This window comes from Abrus precatorius, unplaced genomic scaffold, assembly GCF_003935025.1.
Source record: "Abrus precatorius isolate BTA unplaced genomic scaffold, Abrus_2018 Scaffold3, whole genome shotgun sequence".
In the NCBI taxonomy this organism is placed as follows: Eukaryota; Viridiplantae; Streptophyta; class Magnoliopsida; order Fabales; family Fabaceae; genus Abrus; species Abrus precatorius.
The window spans coordinates 23861828-23881338 of record NW_020874373.1 but is presented as its reverse complement, the minus strand read 5'-3'; the positions used below and the strand labels follow the sequence as shown (position 1 = coordinate 23881338).

Below are 19511 nucleotides of genomic sequence, written 5' to 3'. Positions count from 1 at the left end.
GTATTGTTTGTAGATGGAAATGTGATGTTAATCTTTATGACGATTGACTGAGCCCAAAGTTGATGCTCTATACCTTACCAAACAGAAGTCTTTTAATAAAGAAAAGGGCTTCGTTCATCAGGCCCAAAAAACGAACCACTATCTCACTCTTTAATTGTCATAGCCAAGCCACAATAACAAAAACAAAGGAAGCTTCATATTTGTAGCAAAACAAGGAAAGGTAAAAATGTTCAGAAGACTTCAACTAGACTCGAATCACAGAATCATCTTAGCTTTGAGACTCACTGCTCTGCTATTTTTCTTTCGTTCAGTTCAGTATGCTTATGGCTACTCATCAAGGGCTCATATCTTCATATATGCAGTCTGCTCTCAAGAAAAATACCAACCTAACTCACCCTTTGAAGGCAACCTTAACAGCTTTCTGTCTTCAGTGTTCAGTTCATCATCTGAGGTTACTTACAATAGCTTTGCTATTGGAAATGGAAGCTCAACACCACAAGAGGGAACCATATATGGCTTATACCAGTGCAGAGGTGATTTGCATCCAATTGACTGCTCAAAATGTGTTGGAAGATCTGTTAATCAAATAGGCTTGGTTTGTCCCTATGCCCTTGGTGCTTCTTTGCAACTTGAAGGCTGCTACGTAAGATACGAACATACTGGTGATTTCCTAGGAAAACTGGACACCAGTCTGAGGTACAAGAAATGTAGTAAAGCAGTAACTAATGATGGTGGGTTCTTTGAGCGTAGAGACGATGTTCTTGCTGATTTGCAAACAGCTAATGGATTTAGAGTCAGTAGTTCAGGCCTAGTTGAAGGGTTTGCACAATGCTTGGGGGATTTAAGTGTATCGGATTGCTCCTCTTGTCTAGCTGATGCAGTTGGAAAGCTGAAAAGCTTGTGTGGATCAGCAGCATCAGCTGATGTGTTCTTGGGACAATGTTATGCTCGGTACTGGGCATCTGGCTATTATGACGAATCAGGTCCATTTCATTCTAACCCCGATTTCTTTTTTCTACTTTGAAGTGTTGCCGCTAATTCATTTAATTCTAATCCAATCATATTTTGGAAGAAGTGCTCACAAAAGAAAATTTGATTATAACTAAACCACTTCAATTCTTAGTGGAGAGGTGCAAGAAAAGCAGGAAAAGTTGAAATTATTTTGAATATGATTTGAATTGCTTACAGATATTCCATGAATGAGCCTTTTGTGGAAAAAGAGATCAGAAATTGATAGTAGAAAGCAAACAGAATTTCCAAACAAATTGTGAAATGAAATGGTTTATAATATTTTATGAGGCAAAGTATTCAGAACATATGCTTTTATACTTTATTTTGGAAAATGCACACTTTCTGCCACTCCTCTTTATCCCTTTGTTTGAATGCCTGTTACTTAGTATCACATTCCATATTCTTCAAATATCAATTCACCAGTGAACCTCAGCATCCCATCGGTTCCATTCAAACAGTGAGTCTTACTTGGCATAAAGCAACAGCTCATTGCAAAGTAAGATGGCATAGAATCTGAACCACCATCTTTTAGCCCTCAACAAGTGAAAGTTATATATTCCTCCCTAAATTCTTAGACTAATAATTTTATATAAAGCTTCCATTATATGCTTCTAAAATTAAGAAAAGCTTGCAATCAATTTGATTATAAACTGGAAAATTTTAATTTTTTTATAAAACATTTGCATCAGTATATAAAAACTATAGCAGACTCAAATACTCTCTCCCTTTTTATGGCTTTGATTTATTATATTAAATAAATACTGTCAAGTCAATTAAGTATAAAATTATAACCTTATAAATTGTGTTTCCAAACTTAGTTTAGCAGTATATTTTTGTTGAATTACATTACATGTATAATTAGGTAGTGTCTCTTGTCAGAACTCCCGCACAACAGTGTGCCAATAGTTATCAGCTTTTCTTTAACATTGTGTTTTGTGCAGATTCTTCCAACGATGACCAAGTTGGAAAATCTGTTGCCATTATTGTGGGTGTGTTTGCAGGTCTAGCCGTTCTAGTTGTACTCCTCTCAATTTGCAAAAAGGCAGCAGGTAATCATTTTCCTAAACTTGCTATCGCTATAAATAATGAAATGACAATCATTGATGAGATGATGGTGCTCATGATCATTAATTTATATTACATGCAGGTTAAGAAGATAGAGGTGCCAAAAGATTGGGTAATCATTAGAAAATAGAAAAGTTCTTTAAATGTTTGTTTAAAATTAATGGAAACCACGCTTGATGAATTTAATACATTGTTTTTCCACAAAAGAAAGTGGACGTTATCTTCTACGAATAGTTTATAAAGTAGAACTCCGCTATCCATCATCAACTTAGAAACGACTGCGGTTGTCTTGCCTCGGTGATGTCCAACAAAACCTATTATTCTTTTCCATATTTTAAACCATATGTTAATCATTCTAATGCGCACATCTTTCTAAAATACTTTGCTTTTTCATTTATTGACTTTAATCTTAGGGCCCTTTTCGACTAAATTTCAGATTATTCTAAAAGTTTTAATTTTTACACCGAGTCCCTCGGAGGGAGGGTTCTTTTTCGAAATAAATTTGCTATAATTTTATAATTTTTTTATTTTCATAAAATATTTATTAAATAAAAATTCGTATTTATTTTTTAAAAAATATAAAAAGCATTTATTAGATTCCATTACCAATTCTTAGACTCAGACAAGACCCACGACTAATACCTAAATCACTTCGCGTGTTATGTTATAATATTTTAACTAATTATAATCAATACTCAATTGATTTTTCACATTAAATATGAAATCTTTCATTTTTTTCTCGGTTACTTAGGGTTTATAATTTAGAATTTAGAATTATTCTTTTTAATTTTATTGTGATTAACAGGACTCATAAGCTAAAACTTGGGTTGCATGAAACAAAATCTATCCTCCTTTACATTGAATGCCTATTAATATTAAACAGAAGGGGATAAGTATTCATTTTAATATTTAATTTATAAGTATTGATTATTTTATTTTGATTTTATAAAAATGTCACTCTAGTCTCTCTTTGTACTAAATAATACAAATAAATAAATTAACAACTAAAGGAATTTTTTTTATAAAATTAAAAAATAAAAATAAATAACCCTTATAATTTAAATGACAAAAATATTTAATCACTTCAAAATTCCAAGTGAACTAAAGGAATTTGAGGTTTTGGTTACCGTCAGATTTAAGCCTATTTTATTTTTTCAACTAAAATGATTTTCCTCCTTCATCTTTATCTCGTACATATGCATTCCACCCTTTCAGATTTAACCAACACTGTTCTTCAAACCATCAAAACTCAAAATCCGATTTCAGTTAAAGAATTTTCAAATTCGGCGTTCCTCCCTGATAACACGTAATTTGAGACCCCAACTGTAGTTCTAAATATAGGCTTGATTATAGTGTTCGTAAGTTTTTCTATTTTTGTTTCAAATAAAAGGTAAAGACTACGGTGAGTTATTAAGATAAGTGGCTTATCTAACAGATTTTAAAATTTTGAATATTTAAAATTTAATTTTTTAATATTTAAAATTTAATCTTTACTAAATTTTGCAGATAAAAGATCTAAATTTTTTAAATATTTAAATTGATCCTTTTTTAACATAATTTTTTTAAGGTTAAAAAAAACATAATTATTTATTCACATGAAACTATATTATATTCTCTCAAACTTACTTCTATATTTATTTTTAAAGACATTCAAGATTTTGTTTTGTATTACTAATGTAAAGTTCAACAATAAATTAAGTGACTACGAAAGCAAATCAAAGACATATATCAATATAACACATATTCGCTTAAGCTAATATTCATCATTTACGCCATTATTATGTTGTATTTCTCAGCTTAAGTGGATTATGTTCCACTTAAGCAAATTACTTCTAGTGAGTTATTCTTTTTTTTATAATTTTCACTTAAGCAAGAAAACTTGGCTTAAGCGAATGTTGCAGAATTTGTGCGATGCAAAAACAACTATTATAAAGGGAGAACATGTGAAAGATCTAAAAGGGAATTAAATAATGTATCAATACAAAACTTCATTTTCATGATAAATTTAGACTAAGAGTGGATGTAAAAGTTTTAATTCTAAAAATCATTAATTTCATAAATAGTGTTTGTGGAGAACTTTAAAGATCTAACATAACATTCAACATTCTATTGATTCAAAATTATTTTTTATTATGTATTTAAATTATATTTGAATGTGCATATGAACGGATATTTTCTTCAAATAAGGTTAGAAGATCTAAGATACTGATGAAAAGAAATTTGTCACGAACCCTCATTAAAATATAAACAGAAATTAATGTAATACTAGGGTACTAACCTAGGTCAACTCCAATGACAATGGTTGAGAATGTGCATAAAATATGTTAAAAACATTAATAATGAGAGCAATTAATTAGGGGAGAGGGATTTGTGTAATTCCAAGGTTGAAATAAAGAATAAGAAGCAGAATTATAAAGTTCAATCAATAAAAAATGGTAACCCCTAGTTCATTCATGTAGACTCTATCCCTATTCCTCTCAAGATTCAATACTTTTCATCTCCTCTTAGAATTAGGTTAATTTAACGAGCGACAATCAACCTTATATTTCCGTATGAAGTAAGCAATTCAATAAACTTCAATCTCTCATCCCAAGATTACGCAAGCTTAGAAATAAACCCAGAATTAAGCAATTTAAATTTAGAATTTCATTAAAACGAATTAGGGTTCATTCCGCAATGCTCCTTCATTCACCCATTAATTCAATTCAAGAGTTTGGGAGAAAGCAATTCATGGAAGGAAAAGAACTATATTAACATTCAAAACTCAGGAATTCAAGAGTCTAAATGAACTCTCTAGGGGTTACAAAAGGTTTAGCCCTCCATGAGGATAAGTCTTACAATTATCAAATAAAAATAAAGAGAAACCAATGACATTAATGCGAAAATTAAAAAAGAATTATAAATTATTCAAACATATTTACAATTAATTTAAACAGTATAAGAATTAGAATCTAACTGTAATTTAATAATAATACCAAATTAAAATAATATAAATTACATGAGTACTGAATTTAAGTTGTATATAAAAGTATACTTTTTACAGACTGTTAACCCAAATATATATATATATATATATATATATATATATATATATATATATATGATTTACAATACATCATTAAATAACCAAAATAAGCAAAAATTTTCTTTTTCTAGAGCAATCGTCATTCTTGTTTCATAAAATATTTGTAAGGATGAGTTCTTTCTCATCATTAAAACATAAACAACAAGTATAATTTATATATTAGAAAAAATATTTTTACAATCCATGTGCAAAGAAGAATACATTAATCTTTCTAATAATATCCATATCATGTTCACATAAAATTAATAAAATACCGGCCATTAATTATGTTCCAAATACATCAACACCCTTTGTATATCAATAATATATTCAATTCACTTCATTTTCATTTTCATTTCAACCATTTTCTCATACAATGTGATCACATTTCATAGTTGCCTCCAACATTTCATGAGGTCTTACACAATAGATGAATAGTTGTTGATTAACTCATGCATACAGATACAACGTGCACACTTATAGAGCCTCTTAGCAAAAGTACAGTTAGAGTGTTAGTCAGAAAACGAGTGTGTGGCCAAATGATGCATTTGCATTTTATAAATGTGTACACTCAAGCGAATATCATCCATTACCCTACGTTTCCCCCATACTTCTATAATCGATTTCCTATTCCATACTCCCAGTGTATCGCTGTGGCTATTCACACTAATTTCTTTCTCATCAATTCATATATCATTCGCAGATCAGCATGTTACAATACACGTATTATAACCATATAATTCAATGTATTATGATACATATATTATGAATACACCCGTCAATGTGTCACAATACCTGTATTATAATCAAATCAATTAATTGGCTACATCTCACGTACTGTAAGCACACATCTCATAGCTCTACAATCTCATTAAAGTTTCACACTTCCCAAATTCAATTCCATTCAAATATTTTCATAACAATGCATATCATACATATACTTTTCATACATATTGTTCCTCATTTAACTCATTTTCACATATACTTAAATTTCAATCAAATTCACCAATCACAATATCATACCATTCACACATAATCCAACTATCAATCAAACAACTTTGCCAGAGATCGAATATCTCTAGACTTAGCCCAAATCGAATATTACAATCAATTATATTTCATAATATCTCAAAATAATCAATTACTACCACCAATTGAACTTTCTAAGGTCAGGACATATATATATATATATATATATATATATATATATATATATATCATTAACTTATCATAATACTTAAAATTTTTATCTTAATATATTTTCACAACATAAACTAACACTACTGGGGTTTCAAAAGTACAAATATTACTACGTTCTAATGATGGAACTGAACTCTTGTAGCGGTGACGAAGACCGATATAACATCCTATACTTTGATTTAAATAAAATGAGGTTTGTTAAAGTATAATTGGAATAGATTAGGATAGAATTTATATATTTTTTCTAAAAAAAGTGAACAGTAAAACCGCCTATGAACAATGAAACTGCCTATGTACAGTGATGATGACATCAGCATGACGTCATGGCTGACGTCATCCGCGTACAGTACGTGTACAATACGTGTGCACAGTGTTTTCGGCGTGAACAATGACTGCTAACAGTGTTTCCGACGATGAACAGTAATTCCGGCGGTGAACAGTAAATTTCAAAAAATTTCTATAAAAAGGGGGTTTCACACAAAATTTTCATTTTTTCACTCCTATCCAAGGTTCTCAAAGGTTCTAAGGCTATATCTCACCATTTTCTCCCATACTAAACCTCCTAAACTTAGATTTTTCTTCAGATTTGTGATTCTACGTTCGATTTAAAGAATTTCAAGTAAGTTTCTCTAAGTTTGAAGTTAGATTTTCCGTTCATTTTTCTTCTTCTTCTTATAGATGTTCATGATGTTCTTAGGAAAAACTCCGTTCTAGAGTTCAAATCTTCAGTTAAATCTTTGTAAAAGCTCTGTTTAGAGGTAAGGGGGTCTCTAGTTTATCATTTTGTTATGTTTATTACTTGTATTCTCATAGATCTTGTCATGTATGTGATTATATGTGGAATAATCCTTGTTTTATGAAAAATAATCAGTGAAAAGTGAGAATAATTTGCTATTTATGTGATTTTATTATGAATACATGGTGAAAATGTGATATTATGTTCAAATAGGGCATGATAAGGTATTGTGTTTGAATATATTGTGTTTCATGTAAAAATGATGTGTATTGTGAATATGCCATGGTTTGATGTATATGATGAAAGGTATGTGGAAATATAATGAAAAATATGTGTGAACATGATAAATGGCATATGTGAACATATGAATATACTCGAAAGAGTATAAGATGGAAAAAGATATGATGTAAATAGTTACAGAGATACATTGGGGGAGTGGAAGATGGAGACGATATGGGATATCTTGGGAAAATGTAGGGTGGTGAGTGACATTCGGGATTGTGCACGGAATATTGTGTTCGAATGCACCACATGGCCACACACTCATTTTCTGACTTGACTCTTGACCATTACCTTTGCTAAGGGGCTGTCTATTGCATGCGTTGTATCCGTATTGCATTGGGCCATCCGACGACTATTTACATGGATGTGTAAGACCTCGGGATAGAGGCATCGGATAACTGTGGCCACAGGGCGCGGTAAGCGCGGATAAAAGTAAAAGAAATTGTGAATCTGTGGAATATAATATGTGTTGAGATGAGAATATGCTTTATATGACACTGTGATATGTAATGTCATGATGTTTTCTTTAATCGTGATAAGATGTGATTTGTGATGAATATGTGTTATGTATGAGTGGTAGGGTAGAGACTCACCCTTACACAACATTTTTCAGGAAACCAAGATGAATAGTACCAGGCTCACAGTGCATGGATGGATGAGAACTGCTATAGGACTTAGTTATTTTGAGTTATGTAATGAATATTTTCAGTTCTATAGCATTCTTTTGAAATAGTTGTAAAACTACTATTTATTTTTGTTGCTGATGAAAATTTTAGAATCTTTGTTTTTCTAAAGTACTTATATGAACCTTATACCATTTCATCGTTTCTTTCTCATTAGAGAGTTTTTTTGAAAGAACATTTACTTTACCATATAAATTTTTATGAAAATTTATCATATATTGAGGAAAGAAATATAAGGTGTTACAATCGAGACCCGATAACCCTAGTACTTTTAGATAACTTGATGTGTAATGTATATAGATTGCTATTAAGAGTCTTGGATCAAATGAGATTTTTTTTTTTACATAAGTGCATAGGATTATTCAACCTAGTTTATGGATACCAATATCATTCTTGAGTATTAAGAAACTTGCGTTTTAATGTATTTTAAAGTGACACGCAGTCACGGCTTGGATCTTAATTCTTCATGCACCTGATAGACAACAATTTATAAAGATTCATGTCATACTTTTATTGCTAATAATTACTCATGAGATTTTATTTTTTTCATTTACCCATAGTTAAAACTTTTAGAAAATCATAATATTAGTAAGTACCACTTGAATAATATAGCCATACCATGTATTGACATAACTATACAAGTGGACCCCAATCTTTTTCATCTACTCATGAGCCAATTACTAATAATATGAGATACAACATGTGGTTTATCACTTCAACAAGAACTTTCTTAGGGGACGAACCCACAGAGTTCGCATTCATTACTTGCATGTTGTAACGCCCCAAAGTTTGTAATACTGTTTAAATATTAAAGTATATATATATATATATGTATATATATATATATGTGTGTGTATGTATTTATGTGTGGGTTGCCCTATGAGGTGTGTTGATTGACATGAGAATGATATGTACATGTGTGTAATGATGTGGATTGTGACTAGATTGAAATAGATTGAATATATATATGTGTATATATATATATATATATGTGTGTGTGTGTGTGTGTGTGTATGTGTATACAGGCTAAGTATGGATGGTGAAGCAGGGCACTCTCGATGTAGCAAGAGGGCCCTGGGCGTGTGGCATGAAACTGTGTCGTTCTCGCTGTAGCGAGAAGGCACTGGGAGAGAGCGGTGAAATTGTCACCTTGTCGTTGTAGCTAGAGTTTCCTTGCTGTAGCGATAAAGCCACAGTTTGGGGTGCAATCTCGCTGTAACAAGAGAGTCTCGCTGTAGCGAGATTCTGCAGAAACCAGAATGCAGTTTGTCTGAGTTTTTCGCTGCAGTTGGAGAGGGTGTCCCTCACTGCAACAAGGATATCTCATTGTAGTGAGAGTGTTATGACGAGAAGGATATTTGAGGGGTTAGGGTTTGGAGAAAATCATCTCCTACTCCTCCCTTTGAATACTCTTTCATTTCCCTCGATTCCCATGCCATTTTTTCCGATTAAATTGTCTCTAAAGTCGTCGTAAGCTAGATTAAAGGTTGGATTCGTGTTGAGAATGTTTGGAGGTGAGTTTTAATGGTGAAGATTTTGGTTTTTGTCCCTCTTCTCTATTTTCTGGGTTTTCTTTGAGTTGTCATGGAGTTTTCCATGTATTCTAAGGACGAAATTCGTGTGGAGAATGTTTTCTACTATTGTTTTGTGTTGGGTCTTCAATTGGAGGTAAGGGGGGACTCTACCCTATCTCATTGTGTTTAATTTACTGTTTATTTCGTTAAATGTTGTGATGTGACTGAGATAGAGAGTAGAAAATGTGTGATTTGATGAAAATCATTGTGTGTTTGGAGTGAAATGTGAATTGATTGTGGGATCGACATACCCTTGATTGAGAATGTGTGTGAGTATGTTGAGGAATGATAATTGAACGATGTAAATAGTTGGAAATGGACATGGATGATCTGTTAATATGTTCTGTGAATGAATTATGGGCCTGTGTGCCGTGTACTGTAAATGAATGTAGGCCTTTGTGTCGTGTAATGTGAATAAATGTGGGCAGAGTATGCTGTGTATGATATGCTATGGATGGTTCAGCGATATACTAGGGGTGTGAAAGATGGGGACGGTAGAAATAACTTGTGAAAGAGAGAGTGGTGGTGACACCAACAGTGAGCATGGGTGCAGTACAGACCACACACTCTCCTCCTGACTAGACCCCTGACCAATACCTTTGCTGAGTGACCTGTGACTGCCCACGCAGTATCTGTGAGGCGAGAGTAACCGACAACCATTCATGGTGTGAAACTGTGATCACAGTGCCATAGTGAGCGTTACTAGGTGTGGTAAGTGCACATGTATGAGATGTTGGTGCAGTGAATACACCGGTCGTGTCTTGAATTAGAATGGATGATGAATGATGATTGTGACTAAGATTGAGATGCTTGTCTTGTGGATGCATGATTTAAAATGTGTTAATGAATGTGTAGTATTTGAGGTGAGTCTCTCTGTTCATGTGTGTTGAATAGTGTAGAGTACTCACCCTTACATTTATTTTTCAGGTGACCAAGACGATCAGCACTAGACTCAGTGAAGGAAGGATGAACTGCTATAGGACTTAGATTGTATTTTGAAATTATGATGTAACTAAATTAGTCATGTAGTAGTCTTTGATATAAACTTGTAATCCTTTATTGTTTTGAACTATTTTATGAAACTCTGTGATGAAATTTTTTATTTAAATAGAAATTTTATTACTCCCATTTTGCGAAATTAATACTTGAAAATTAATTTAAGGTGTTACACATGCATTGAAGAACCAATTTTCTGCCTATTTAATTCCATCCAAAGAAAAATCAGAAGATAATTGATAACATAAACCTGGTCATATAAATAATCCCATAATTATCCAAAGTAACCACAAATTATCTAAGAATCTTAAAACACAATCCATGACCATCAGAGTACCAAAATAAAATATAAAGTATTGAATTCTCTACCATACAACGAGTGGAGTCCTCTAGCAGCGGACAACAAAAGAAATAACTAAAAAATGATCAGGACTCCTTGGAAAGGTCTTCCTTTATCTCCATGGTATCTGAAGGATTCTTTTCAAATTGAGCTCAATGTGGAGAATAAGACGGAGAAAGGTCATCCTCAAGATCTTTGACAACTAAAAGAAAATGTCCAACGCCACAACATATTTCAACATAGAAAAGAAGAAGTGAGATATATTTCCAAGTAAATATCTTTCAAAAAAGAAACAAAACAAAGTAAGAGTATACGTCACATTAACACCGTTATAACTTTTACAATCTAACAAAATACAAGTCTAATTACATGATGCGTGATTAATGCAAATGATAACTCTTGGTTTGGCAAAATCACATTTTCATGCTTATGCAACTCTGGATCTATAACAATCCTATTGTTCGAAAGTTGTTGGGAGTTTCACTAGCCGGCCTACATTTTGCATGTATGGTGGGGACTCGAACCTTCACCGACCGATCTAGCTCAACCAACAAGATAAGCCTCAGGAGAGGGTCAGGATAAAGGAGCATCGCGTGGAGACTCCCAGCTAGAGTTCTGGGACCTAGGACACTCATAGGGCTATTGGTAAGTCACCTAACTCCATTAAATCCCCTAGACATCAAGGTCTTCCCTATCTTTTACCAACAACAGTTATAAAATAACCTCGTGATTTCCTTCACAGAGGAGTGAGATTTCGTACACATTTGCCTTCTGAATGGTCATGCACAATTTTGGAGTTTCACTCCCTTAATCACGCACATAGGCGCTGGCCAAATTTAAGATTTCACATGATTTCATCAACTATTCAGAACCATATATATATAGAGAATTAGCAAGTACTTATATTGTGCCTTAATGCACTTTCTCTAAGTGTTCCAAGCTAACTAGCTTCATCTTTTTCCTTGAGTTCCAATCATTACCTGGCTAGAGTTACACTACTCATTTACTTTCAAAAAGAAAGAAAACAAAGTTTTCACAAAGGTTTACTTTTAGTCATTAGATTCAATTATTGAACTCAAGGTCGAAGCTGAAACCATGGCCAAATTCCTTAGAGTGCATATACTTACATACCAATTTATTCTTAGCGTATCATCACGCATTTCCCATCCTCAAAGGGCTCAAGTTCACAAATGGTGCCCACTCAGCCTGCATATGCCTATATGCATATTCTTAGTGCTTTACACAACACATGCGTCAAACCGTATATTTTCAAAGAGCACAACACGTAAGATATCCTGTGCAAATACACCAGGCATATTACTCATATTGGACATTTCAATAAAGCATTCTGTTTAATTGATCTTTGGTTTTTGACAAGCTTTGAGTAAATATTCACTTAAAATAATTCACAATTTTCACAAAATAATATTTACTCAAACATCAAGTGTAAAATAATTCTCAAACCCAAAGATCGAGATTCGTCAAAATCAAAATATACTTATAATTGTATTTTAAAACATCAAAAGTCTCAAGTAAATATTCAAAAATGTCAACATGTAATTCAAACAGCACATGTCTCCTAATACATGTGTTCTAGACCTCAAGGTTAAGGGACAACACTCTTTGATTTATCTCCTTTCTTACTGTTTACTTGAAATACCTCCTCCCTCATACCTGGTGAGTGAGGTAGTCAGTAGGTTCTTTTTCTTGGACTTCCCGGTGTCAGAATTTGCAGTTTCTTAGTTTGTTACGTTCCTAGTTCAGAGAGGAGTCTATCAGAATCCTTTGAGCCAAAATGGCCAAAAGTTAGTATTTTAAAAATTCAGAAACAGATATGCACTTATTGCAGAAAATCAAAAAATTTCATATTTGCGCAATGTCTGTAAAATTAAGCGTAACGAATTCAAATGAAGTCCAAATCACGATCTGTAAATTTTGCTAGAAAACTAAGATCCTAAGGATAAAAATTGACATTTAAAAATTAAGTTTTAATGCACAGGAAGGTGCAAAAAAAATTAAACTTCACCGCTGTTCACGTAAATTTTCCAGCTTTGCACCGCTTTTGTAATTCATTTGTAAGGTATTCAAACAAAGTCCAAAATTAATATAAAAATATGCGTTGTAAAGATATTTTCATGTAATTTATGTAAATCAATTTTTTTGGTTGAAACAACTCTATATAGAGGGCGTAAAAATTATTTCTTTATACAATTTCTGCAAAAAACGTAAAACTGAAGGTGCTCACGTATTCTACGCATGATACACAGTTGGAAAGATAATTCTGCAAGAACATGTCAAGTTTTGGAGACCATTGAGATGGGGAAAATGGCCTCCTTTGCTGTTGGAACAACAAAAACGCTGAACAAGGAAGTGACCTCACCGTTTTCACTATAACTTACGAATTCAATATCCATTTTGAGCGAAACCACTTGTGTTTGGAAGCTAATTCTGGGAGGATCATAAGGAAATGGTTGGATGCAACTTTCAGAGACCAAAAAAACAAAAATTATTCTCTCTTGTTACTGCAATACAGAAAAATGCAAGAAGGGGTTTTATCATTTTCCTTGTAACTTAATGATCCGATGTCTGTTTTGGATGAAAAAAGTTGGGTTGAAAAGCTTTTTCACTTGTTGTATGCATGGAGAAGGAAGTGTTCAAGGTTGTGGCTATGGAGGGTGGTGATTTCCAACACCAAGTTATTGCAAAATGAAGAATAAGGTGGGAGAAATGAGAAACCGAGAGTGAGAGAGAGCTTGTGGAAGGGAGGATGTGGAATGAGGTGGAATGAAGTAGGAGAAATTGAATGTGGAGCTGACACCTACATCATGCAATGCACTTGGTGTTGCCACCTAATTACCAAGTACCATGTGTGGTGAAATCAAGAAGCCACATGCAATCTTTTCATGCTATAGTGAAGTTTTGTGCAGTGGCAAGAGATAGGGGAGGATGGCACATCATGGAATAAGTGAGGGAGGTTCATTAATTGCAAGATCCAGCTGTTAAAATGTGGAGATCAAGGTGGTAAATTTGCATTACATGTATGTATTCTACATAGTTAAGGTTGATTGAATTGAGGTTTAGGTGGAAGTGGATTACAGTTGTAATTTGAGTAGAGTGCCACATTAATTCACAACATGTGTTGCGTAAGATTTGAGAGTGATACTAACTAGCAAGTGCACTAGGTAGTTGTAGCAAGTAATAAAATTTAGAAATCAATATAAGCCCCAAGTATCGTCCACAAGGATCTTATTTTCAATTACCACTTCACAATTTTACAATTAGTTGAGTAAAACAATTCATTTACAAGGTTTGTAACATGTAAAAGTAAGAAATAAAAACAATAAAAGGTAATAAACTTTTTGTAAAAAAAAAAGAGTACGAATTTTGTATTAAGAATATTGTATGGAAAATAGTAGGAATCATTTCACCAGATTTTCAATTGGAATATGTTGTTAGCAATCTAAACACTAGTAAGTGCACTAGTATTGCAGCAAGTAATGAGTAATTTTTAAGAACAGGATATCGTCTCCACAGGGAATTTAGATTTCAAGTATCAATTCATAAAATTGTAACCATTTGAGCCATACGAATTTAGGAGAAGAGTTGTAACATACAAAAGCAATAAACCAAAGCAATTAAGAGTAAAGAAGAATGTGCAGAAAAACAGATCAATGAATGCAATGTGAGATTAGAAATGGATTGAAAGGTAGTTAGGAATTTACTTCACAAGAATGTCAATATTAATTCAATTATGCTTCTAAAAATTCAAGAACTTGGTTAATTGACAATCAGTTTCGCATATTAATAGCCAAAGGTTAATCCCTTAACTCATTGACCCTAACAAGCAACTAAACCACCCTAATCCCTTAGGTGAAGTTCAATTTCAAGTTGCATTAAGACTTAGAACCTTAAGATTGTAGAATTAGGTCTCCTTATCCCTAAGAAATCCCCAAATTCTGATTGCTAACTCAGATCAGAGAATCAAATCCAACTTCCATTGGTAATTGTTCCTCTTTGATGAATCATACGAATTTACATTCATAGATTGCAAAAAAAGCAGAATTCACAATTCAATTAATCCAAGAACTCAAAATTCATAAGCAAAAGTCAAATCAATACATTAATTCGAGTTCCATAAACCCCTAACTACAAGAAAACTACTCAAACATGGGAGAAGAGAAAGAGAAAGAAGAAGAAGAAGAAGAAAAACTCCAAGAAGCCATAGCCGGAAGCTCCAATCCGATTCATTGTGGAAGCTTCAAGACTTGACCCCAATCTTCTCTCTCAATCTCTCTCAACGAGATCTAACAGAAAAATGGAAAAATAAAACTAAACTCCAAAAAATCTGCACATTTCTGTTATTTATAGAATTTCCTAGATTTGCGCGTTATCACTTTTATGAGAAAAAGTGTCCACGCGCAACTTTCCTGATATTGAAGGCTCTCTGGAACTATCACTCTTGCTAATAAAAGTGACTACGCAGAGCTCAAGTGGTTACGCGTGATCACTCTTATGAATAAAAGTGATTACGCGCAACTCGCCAGGTTGAAAGCTCTCTGGAACGTTCTCTTTCGCTGATAATAGTGGTTACGCAGAGCTTTTCCTGATATTTACCTCTCTGGAACGCTCACTTTTACTGACAATAGTGATCACGCCCAGTCTGCACTTTATTGGTCTTGTGTTTTTGGAGTCCAGACTTGCTTCTTTCTTCTTCCTTGTCATCAAGCCTCCATTTTCATGAACCTTGCTCGAATTATTCCTTCAAAAACAAGATTAAAAACTTAATTCCTAAGCAAAAATTCCACAATTGCTAAGATAACTACAATTTTAAAGAAAACTTAAATTCATTCTCTTTTTCTGAGTTTTTCTACTTTCTTCATATATTTTTCTTATCAAATGTGTTAGAATTATGCTAAAATATCAGTAAAAATATGGATTCATCACTACTCCAAACTTGAATTTTTGCTTGTTCTCAAGCAAATCAAACTAAACCAAGGGTAAGTTCCTCCATTTTCAAATTCAATTAGCAAACTGCTTTTCTCAGATTTTCCAATTTCTAATTCTGTGTTTTTTGCAAAATTTTCAATCAAGTTGTTCATCCAAATACTCATCATGATATTCCTACTGCATAATCATCATTGAGTAAGAATTGCTACCTAAGTTCATATGTTTCATCAAAATTCATGTGAGTACAACTAATCAACATGATCATAGCTCACTTGGAAGTGTTTCTCTCATCACTCAACAGTGTTTGGTGCTGTTTTCACTCTAAATCATCAATTTCACTGCATTCTACCATATGCTTGCCCAATTTCTCCATCTCCTCTGCTTAGTACAATTAATCCACATCCAGAGGAGTTTTTCAGGTTATAACAAAGCTGAGCTTAAGGTAGGTATTGAAGAAAATGGAAACAATACATGCAATTTCAAAAGATCAGAGGCATTTTGAGTGATTTGTTTTAAAACTAGCCTCGATCTGCATTATTCCTTCTTAATTCTCTCACTTATGCAGCAAACAAAATTTTTCTTGCAGTAGATTTTTCATCTCTTTTCTTCTTTTCTTGCTTTCAATCACTATCTTCTTTTCGTTGATATTCTTTTTCTTTTTCTGCAGCACTTTGCTGCACTTCTTTTCTTTTGAACTCACATTTTTGTTCTTTTCACAGCTTTGCTTCATAAATTTTTCATTTTGCTGCAGCACTTTTGTTCTTTCTTTCTGGTTTGTTGAACTTAAACTTAGATAGCATGCTATTTCCCACCCCAAACTTAGAACATTGCTTGTCCTCAAGCAATTAAAACCTAGATGTCACCCCAAACTTAGTTTTAAAACTCATTCTTGATTAAACTCATTATGCCTCTGATTAATTGAATAGTAAAAATTGGTTTTTTAGCAAGGCTTATAATGAGGTAATTTCAAGAAAAGGGATATTAAGCTCAAAAGGGTGAACTAAGACATTCAATCATAAAGGAAGGCATTTTAGGCTAACTAAGGATATCAATCACGGCCTCTATCATGTGGGTGAAAACTGTAACATGCATATTCAATTAAGAACAAGGGAAAGTTCTAGAGAATGCAGCCAAATATGATTAATCACACAAGAAAAAGAATTAGACAGCTCAAATCTCACTAGGTACTTATAAGTGATCATGTGGATTAATGAAAACACAATGCACTTTTCAGAAATATATGCACCTAGTGGCAACTGCCTCATTTTTGAAAATACAAGTGTGATCTCATTTGGAGAATGGGAAAAACAACTTAAAAAGAAATTCACACAGAATTCACAAAATTGTCAATCATTTTTATTTGATTCACAGCCAGCAGTTTATTATCTATTCTAGTATTTTGGTGTTTTTCAAAAACAATTCAGTGTAATGTGAAGCTAACACATGAACAAGAGGTAGAGAATGAAACCTCCCTTTCATGGCAGCTTGTGCAAGTGTCACCATCCAATGTGTGTGAGTGTTGTGTGTGTGACATTCCCTGCACAAAACACCAAAATTCCATCCATTAGCACGTAAAAGGTAATTAATAAGAAAGCTAACATAAATGCAGAACAGATATGTGAAAATTAACCCAAATTGTACCAAATTGTAATTACAACCCAAAAAGTTTGAAACTTAACTACATCAATTTACAAAACTCCTAATGATAGAAAAATAAATTCCTAAACTAGTCTTCTGCTGCATCTTCCTCCTCTGAGGTGGTGGAGAAGGTGAAGGTGCAGGGGATCTTGTCTGAGGTGGGTCAGAAATTTCAATTGGTGAAGAGCTTGAGACACCATCAGTTCTGGCCCTCTTTGCTGTTGGATTTCTCTTAGCTGCTCCAGCTTGAAGATTTCTGCTGGATCTTCTTCTTGGAGTGGTGGAAGCTCCACCTTGCTTCTTCTTAGAAGGTCCAACTGGTGTATTCTGCGAAGTTCTAACCATTTTTTCAGTTTCTGCAAATGAAGGAGCAATTGGACAATTTAATATTGTAATATCAGCTGTGATAGTATAGATTTCTGTACTGAAGAAAATTCAATCAAACAGGATTCAATTCTTCTAACAATATAACATGCCGTATATTGTCAAGATAAATCAACATATAACTACCGACACATAACTGCACAAACTTAACATTCACAATCAATTCATGTTAAATCCTCATATATAAGTTCAGAGTAGGTACTCTCAAAACATATCAGATTAACGCAGAGGAATCATCCAAGTATCATCCAATTTTTCAAAAATATTGCTGCAACTCACTTATTGTAATTTTCAAAATAATGTAGAAGTGATTCCATAACAGCAGGTAATTTCAAATAGTCATATTCAAAAATTTCCAATCAACCAATTCACACAATTCTATTTAAGTCAACTAAAATGCTGCAGAAATGTGGTACATATAACGTGCAATGCAGTTTCAATTATCCCAGTAGAAATGTCATAGTTGACAGGGAAAGATCAATTCAGAGTATTCTCCATTCCATTCTTGAAGCAAATAATATCAGAATAGTTTCACAACACTAATCTCGACATTTTCTAAAGTAATACATGCAGAACACAGCACAATAGATAATTTCAGACTTTCAAATTCAATATCTTTCAATCAAAACATTGTTATTAAAGTCTTTTTAGGTCAAGTCAATTTTTGTAGAAGTTTGTTAATTTGAAAAGTGCAATGCAGAATTGAATCTTCTCAGAAAACTCAAATTACAGCAATACCTAATCTCACTATTTTCTATTCCCCAGATTGATTTAAATGGCTCAAAACATTCCTGGTTATCCTTTTTCAACAATTTCCCCAAAATATTTAAACACATACAAAACTCCAGTCACAGATTTCAGAAATAAAGGAAATGTACCTTGGTTAGAGATGCAGAAATGATGCTTGAATATGGAACAGGGAAGAAAAATCTTCTAAAGCACAATGCAGAGACTGAGGGTTAGAGAGCTCTTAGAGAGGGAAGGAATTTTAGGTTTAAAAGCATATGTGCGTATTCACCCTTAGCAGTATTTATAGGCACGCTTGAGCACGTGGCTCCTTTTGAGAGTAAAAGTGACCTTTATGTTATTAAAAGTCCCAGCGTTATCACTATTATTCATAAGAGTGAATGTTCCAGAGAGTGTATTTTTCAGAGTAAGGGGCGCGTTATCACTATTGCTGGGAAAAGTAATAACACGCAGCTATGTTGCAACTTTTGTTAATAAAAGTAATAATGCACAGAGGTCCAGGTTATACTTACTTGTGCGTAGTCACTTTTGCCAATAAAAGGAAGCGTTCTAGAGAGTTAGTTTTCCCATCTGTCTCTGCGTAATCACTTTTATCAGTAAAAGTGATTGTTCCAAAGAAGCGTATTACCCTGATGCCTCTGCGTGATCACTTTTGTCAGTAAAAGTGATTGTTCCAACAGAGATCCTCAAAATGTATTCTCTGCGTAGCTTCTTTCCTGCAACATAGTGACTCCTTTCATTAATCAAATTAATCTAAACTCTCAATTAACTCACTTCCCATACTCTAATCCTTCAATTTACTTCTCTCAATTCCAAATCTCTAATTATTTATCAGATTCAATTC

At 33.2% G+C, this 19511-nt stretch overlaps 1 protein-coding gene across 1 annotated transcript; it reads left to right on the top strand.

Moving 5' to 3' along the window:
* The first annotated feature begins 226 nt into the window (after nt 1-226).
* On the top strand, nt 227-2190 carry LOC113863667 (cysteine-rich repeat secretory protein 15-like). The gene is made up of 3 exons (XM_027497317.1): nt 227-983; nt 1953-2060; nt 2159-2190. Exons 1-3 carry the CDS (start codon nt 227-229, stop codon nt 2161-2163), a joined length of 870 nt encoding a protein of 289 aa, XP_027353118.1. The 3' UTR covers nt 2164-2190.
* The last annotated feature ends 17321 nt before the right edge of the window (nt 2191-19511 follow it).

Coding starts and splice junctions, on each gene's coding strand:
- LOC113863667 (XM_027497317.1), top strand. CDS start 227: ATGTTCAGAAGACTTCAACTAGACTCGAATCACAGAATCATCTTAGCT. Junction 984..1,952: donor TGGCTATTATGACGAATCAG/GTCCATTTCATT, acceptor TGTTTTGTGCAG/ATTCTTCCAACGATGACCAA.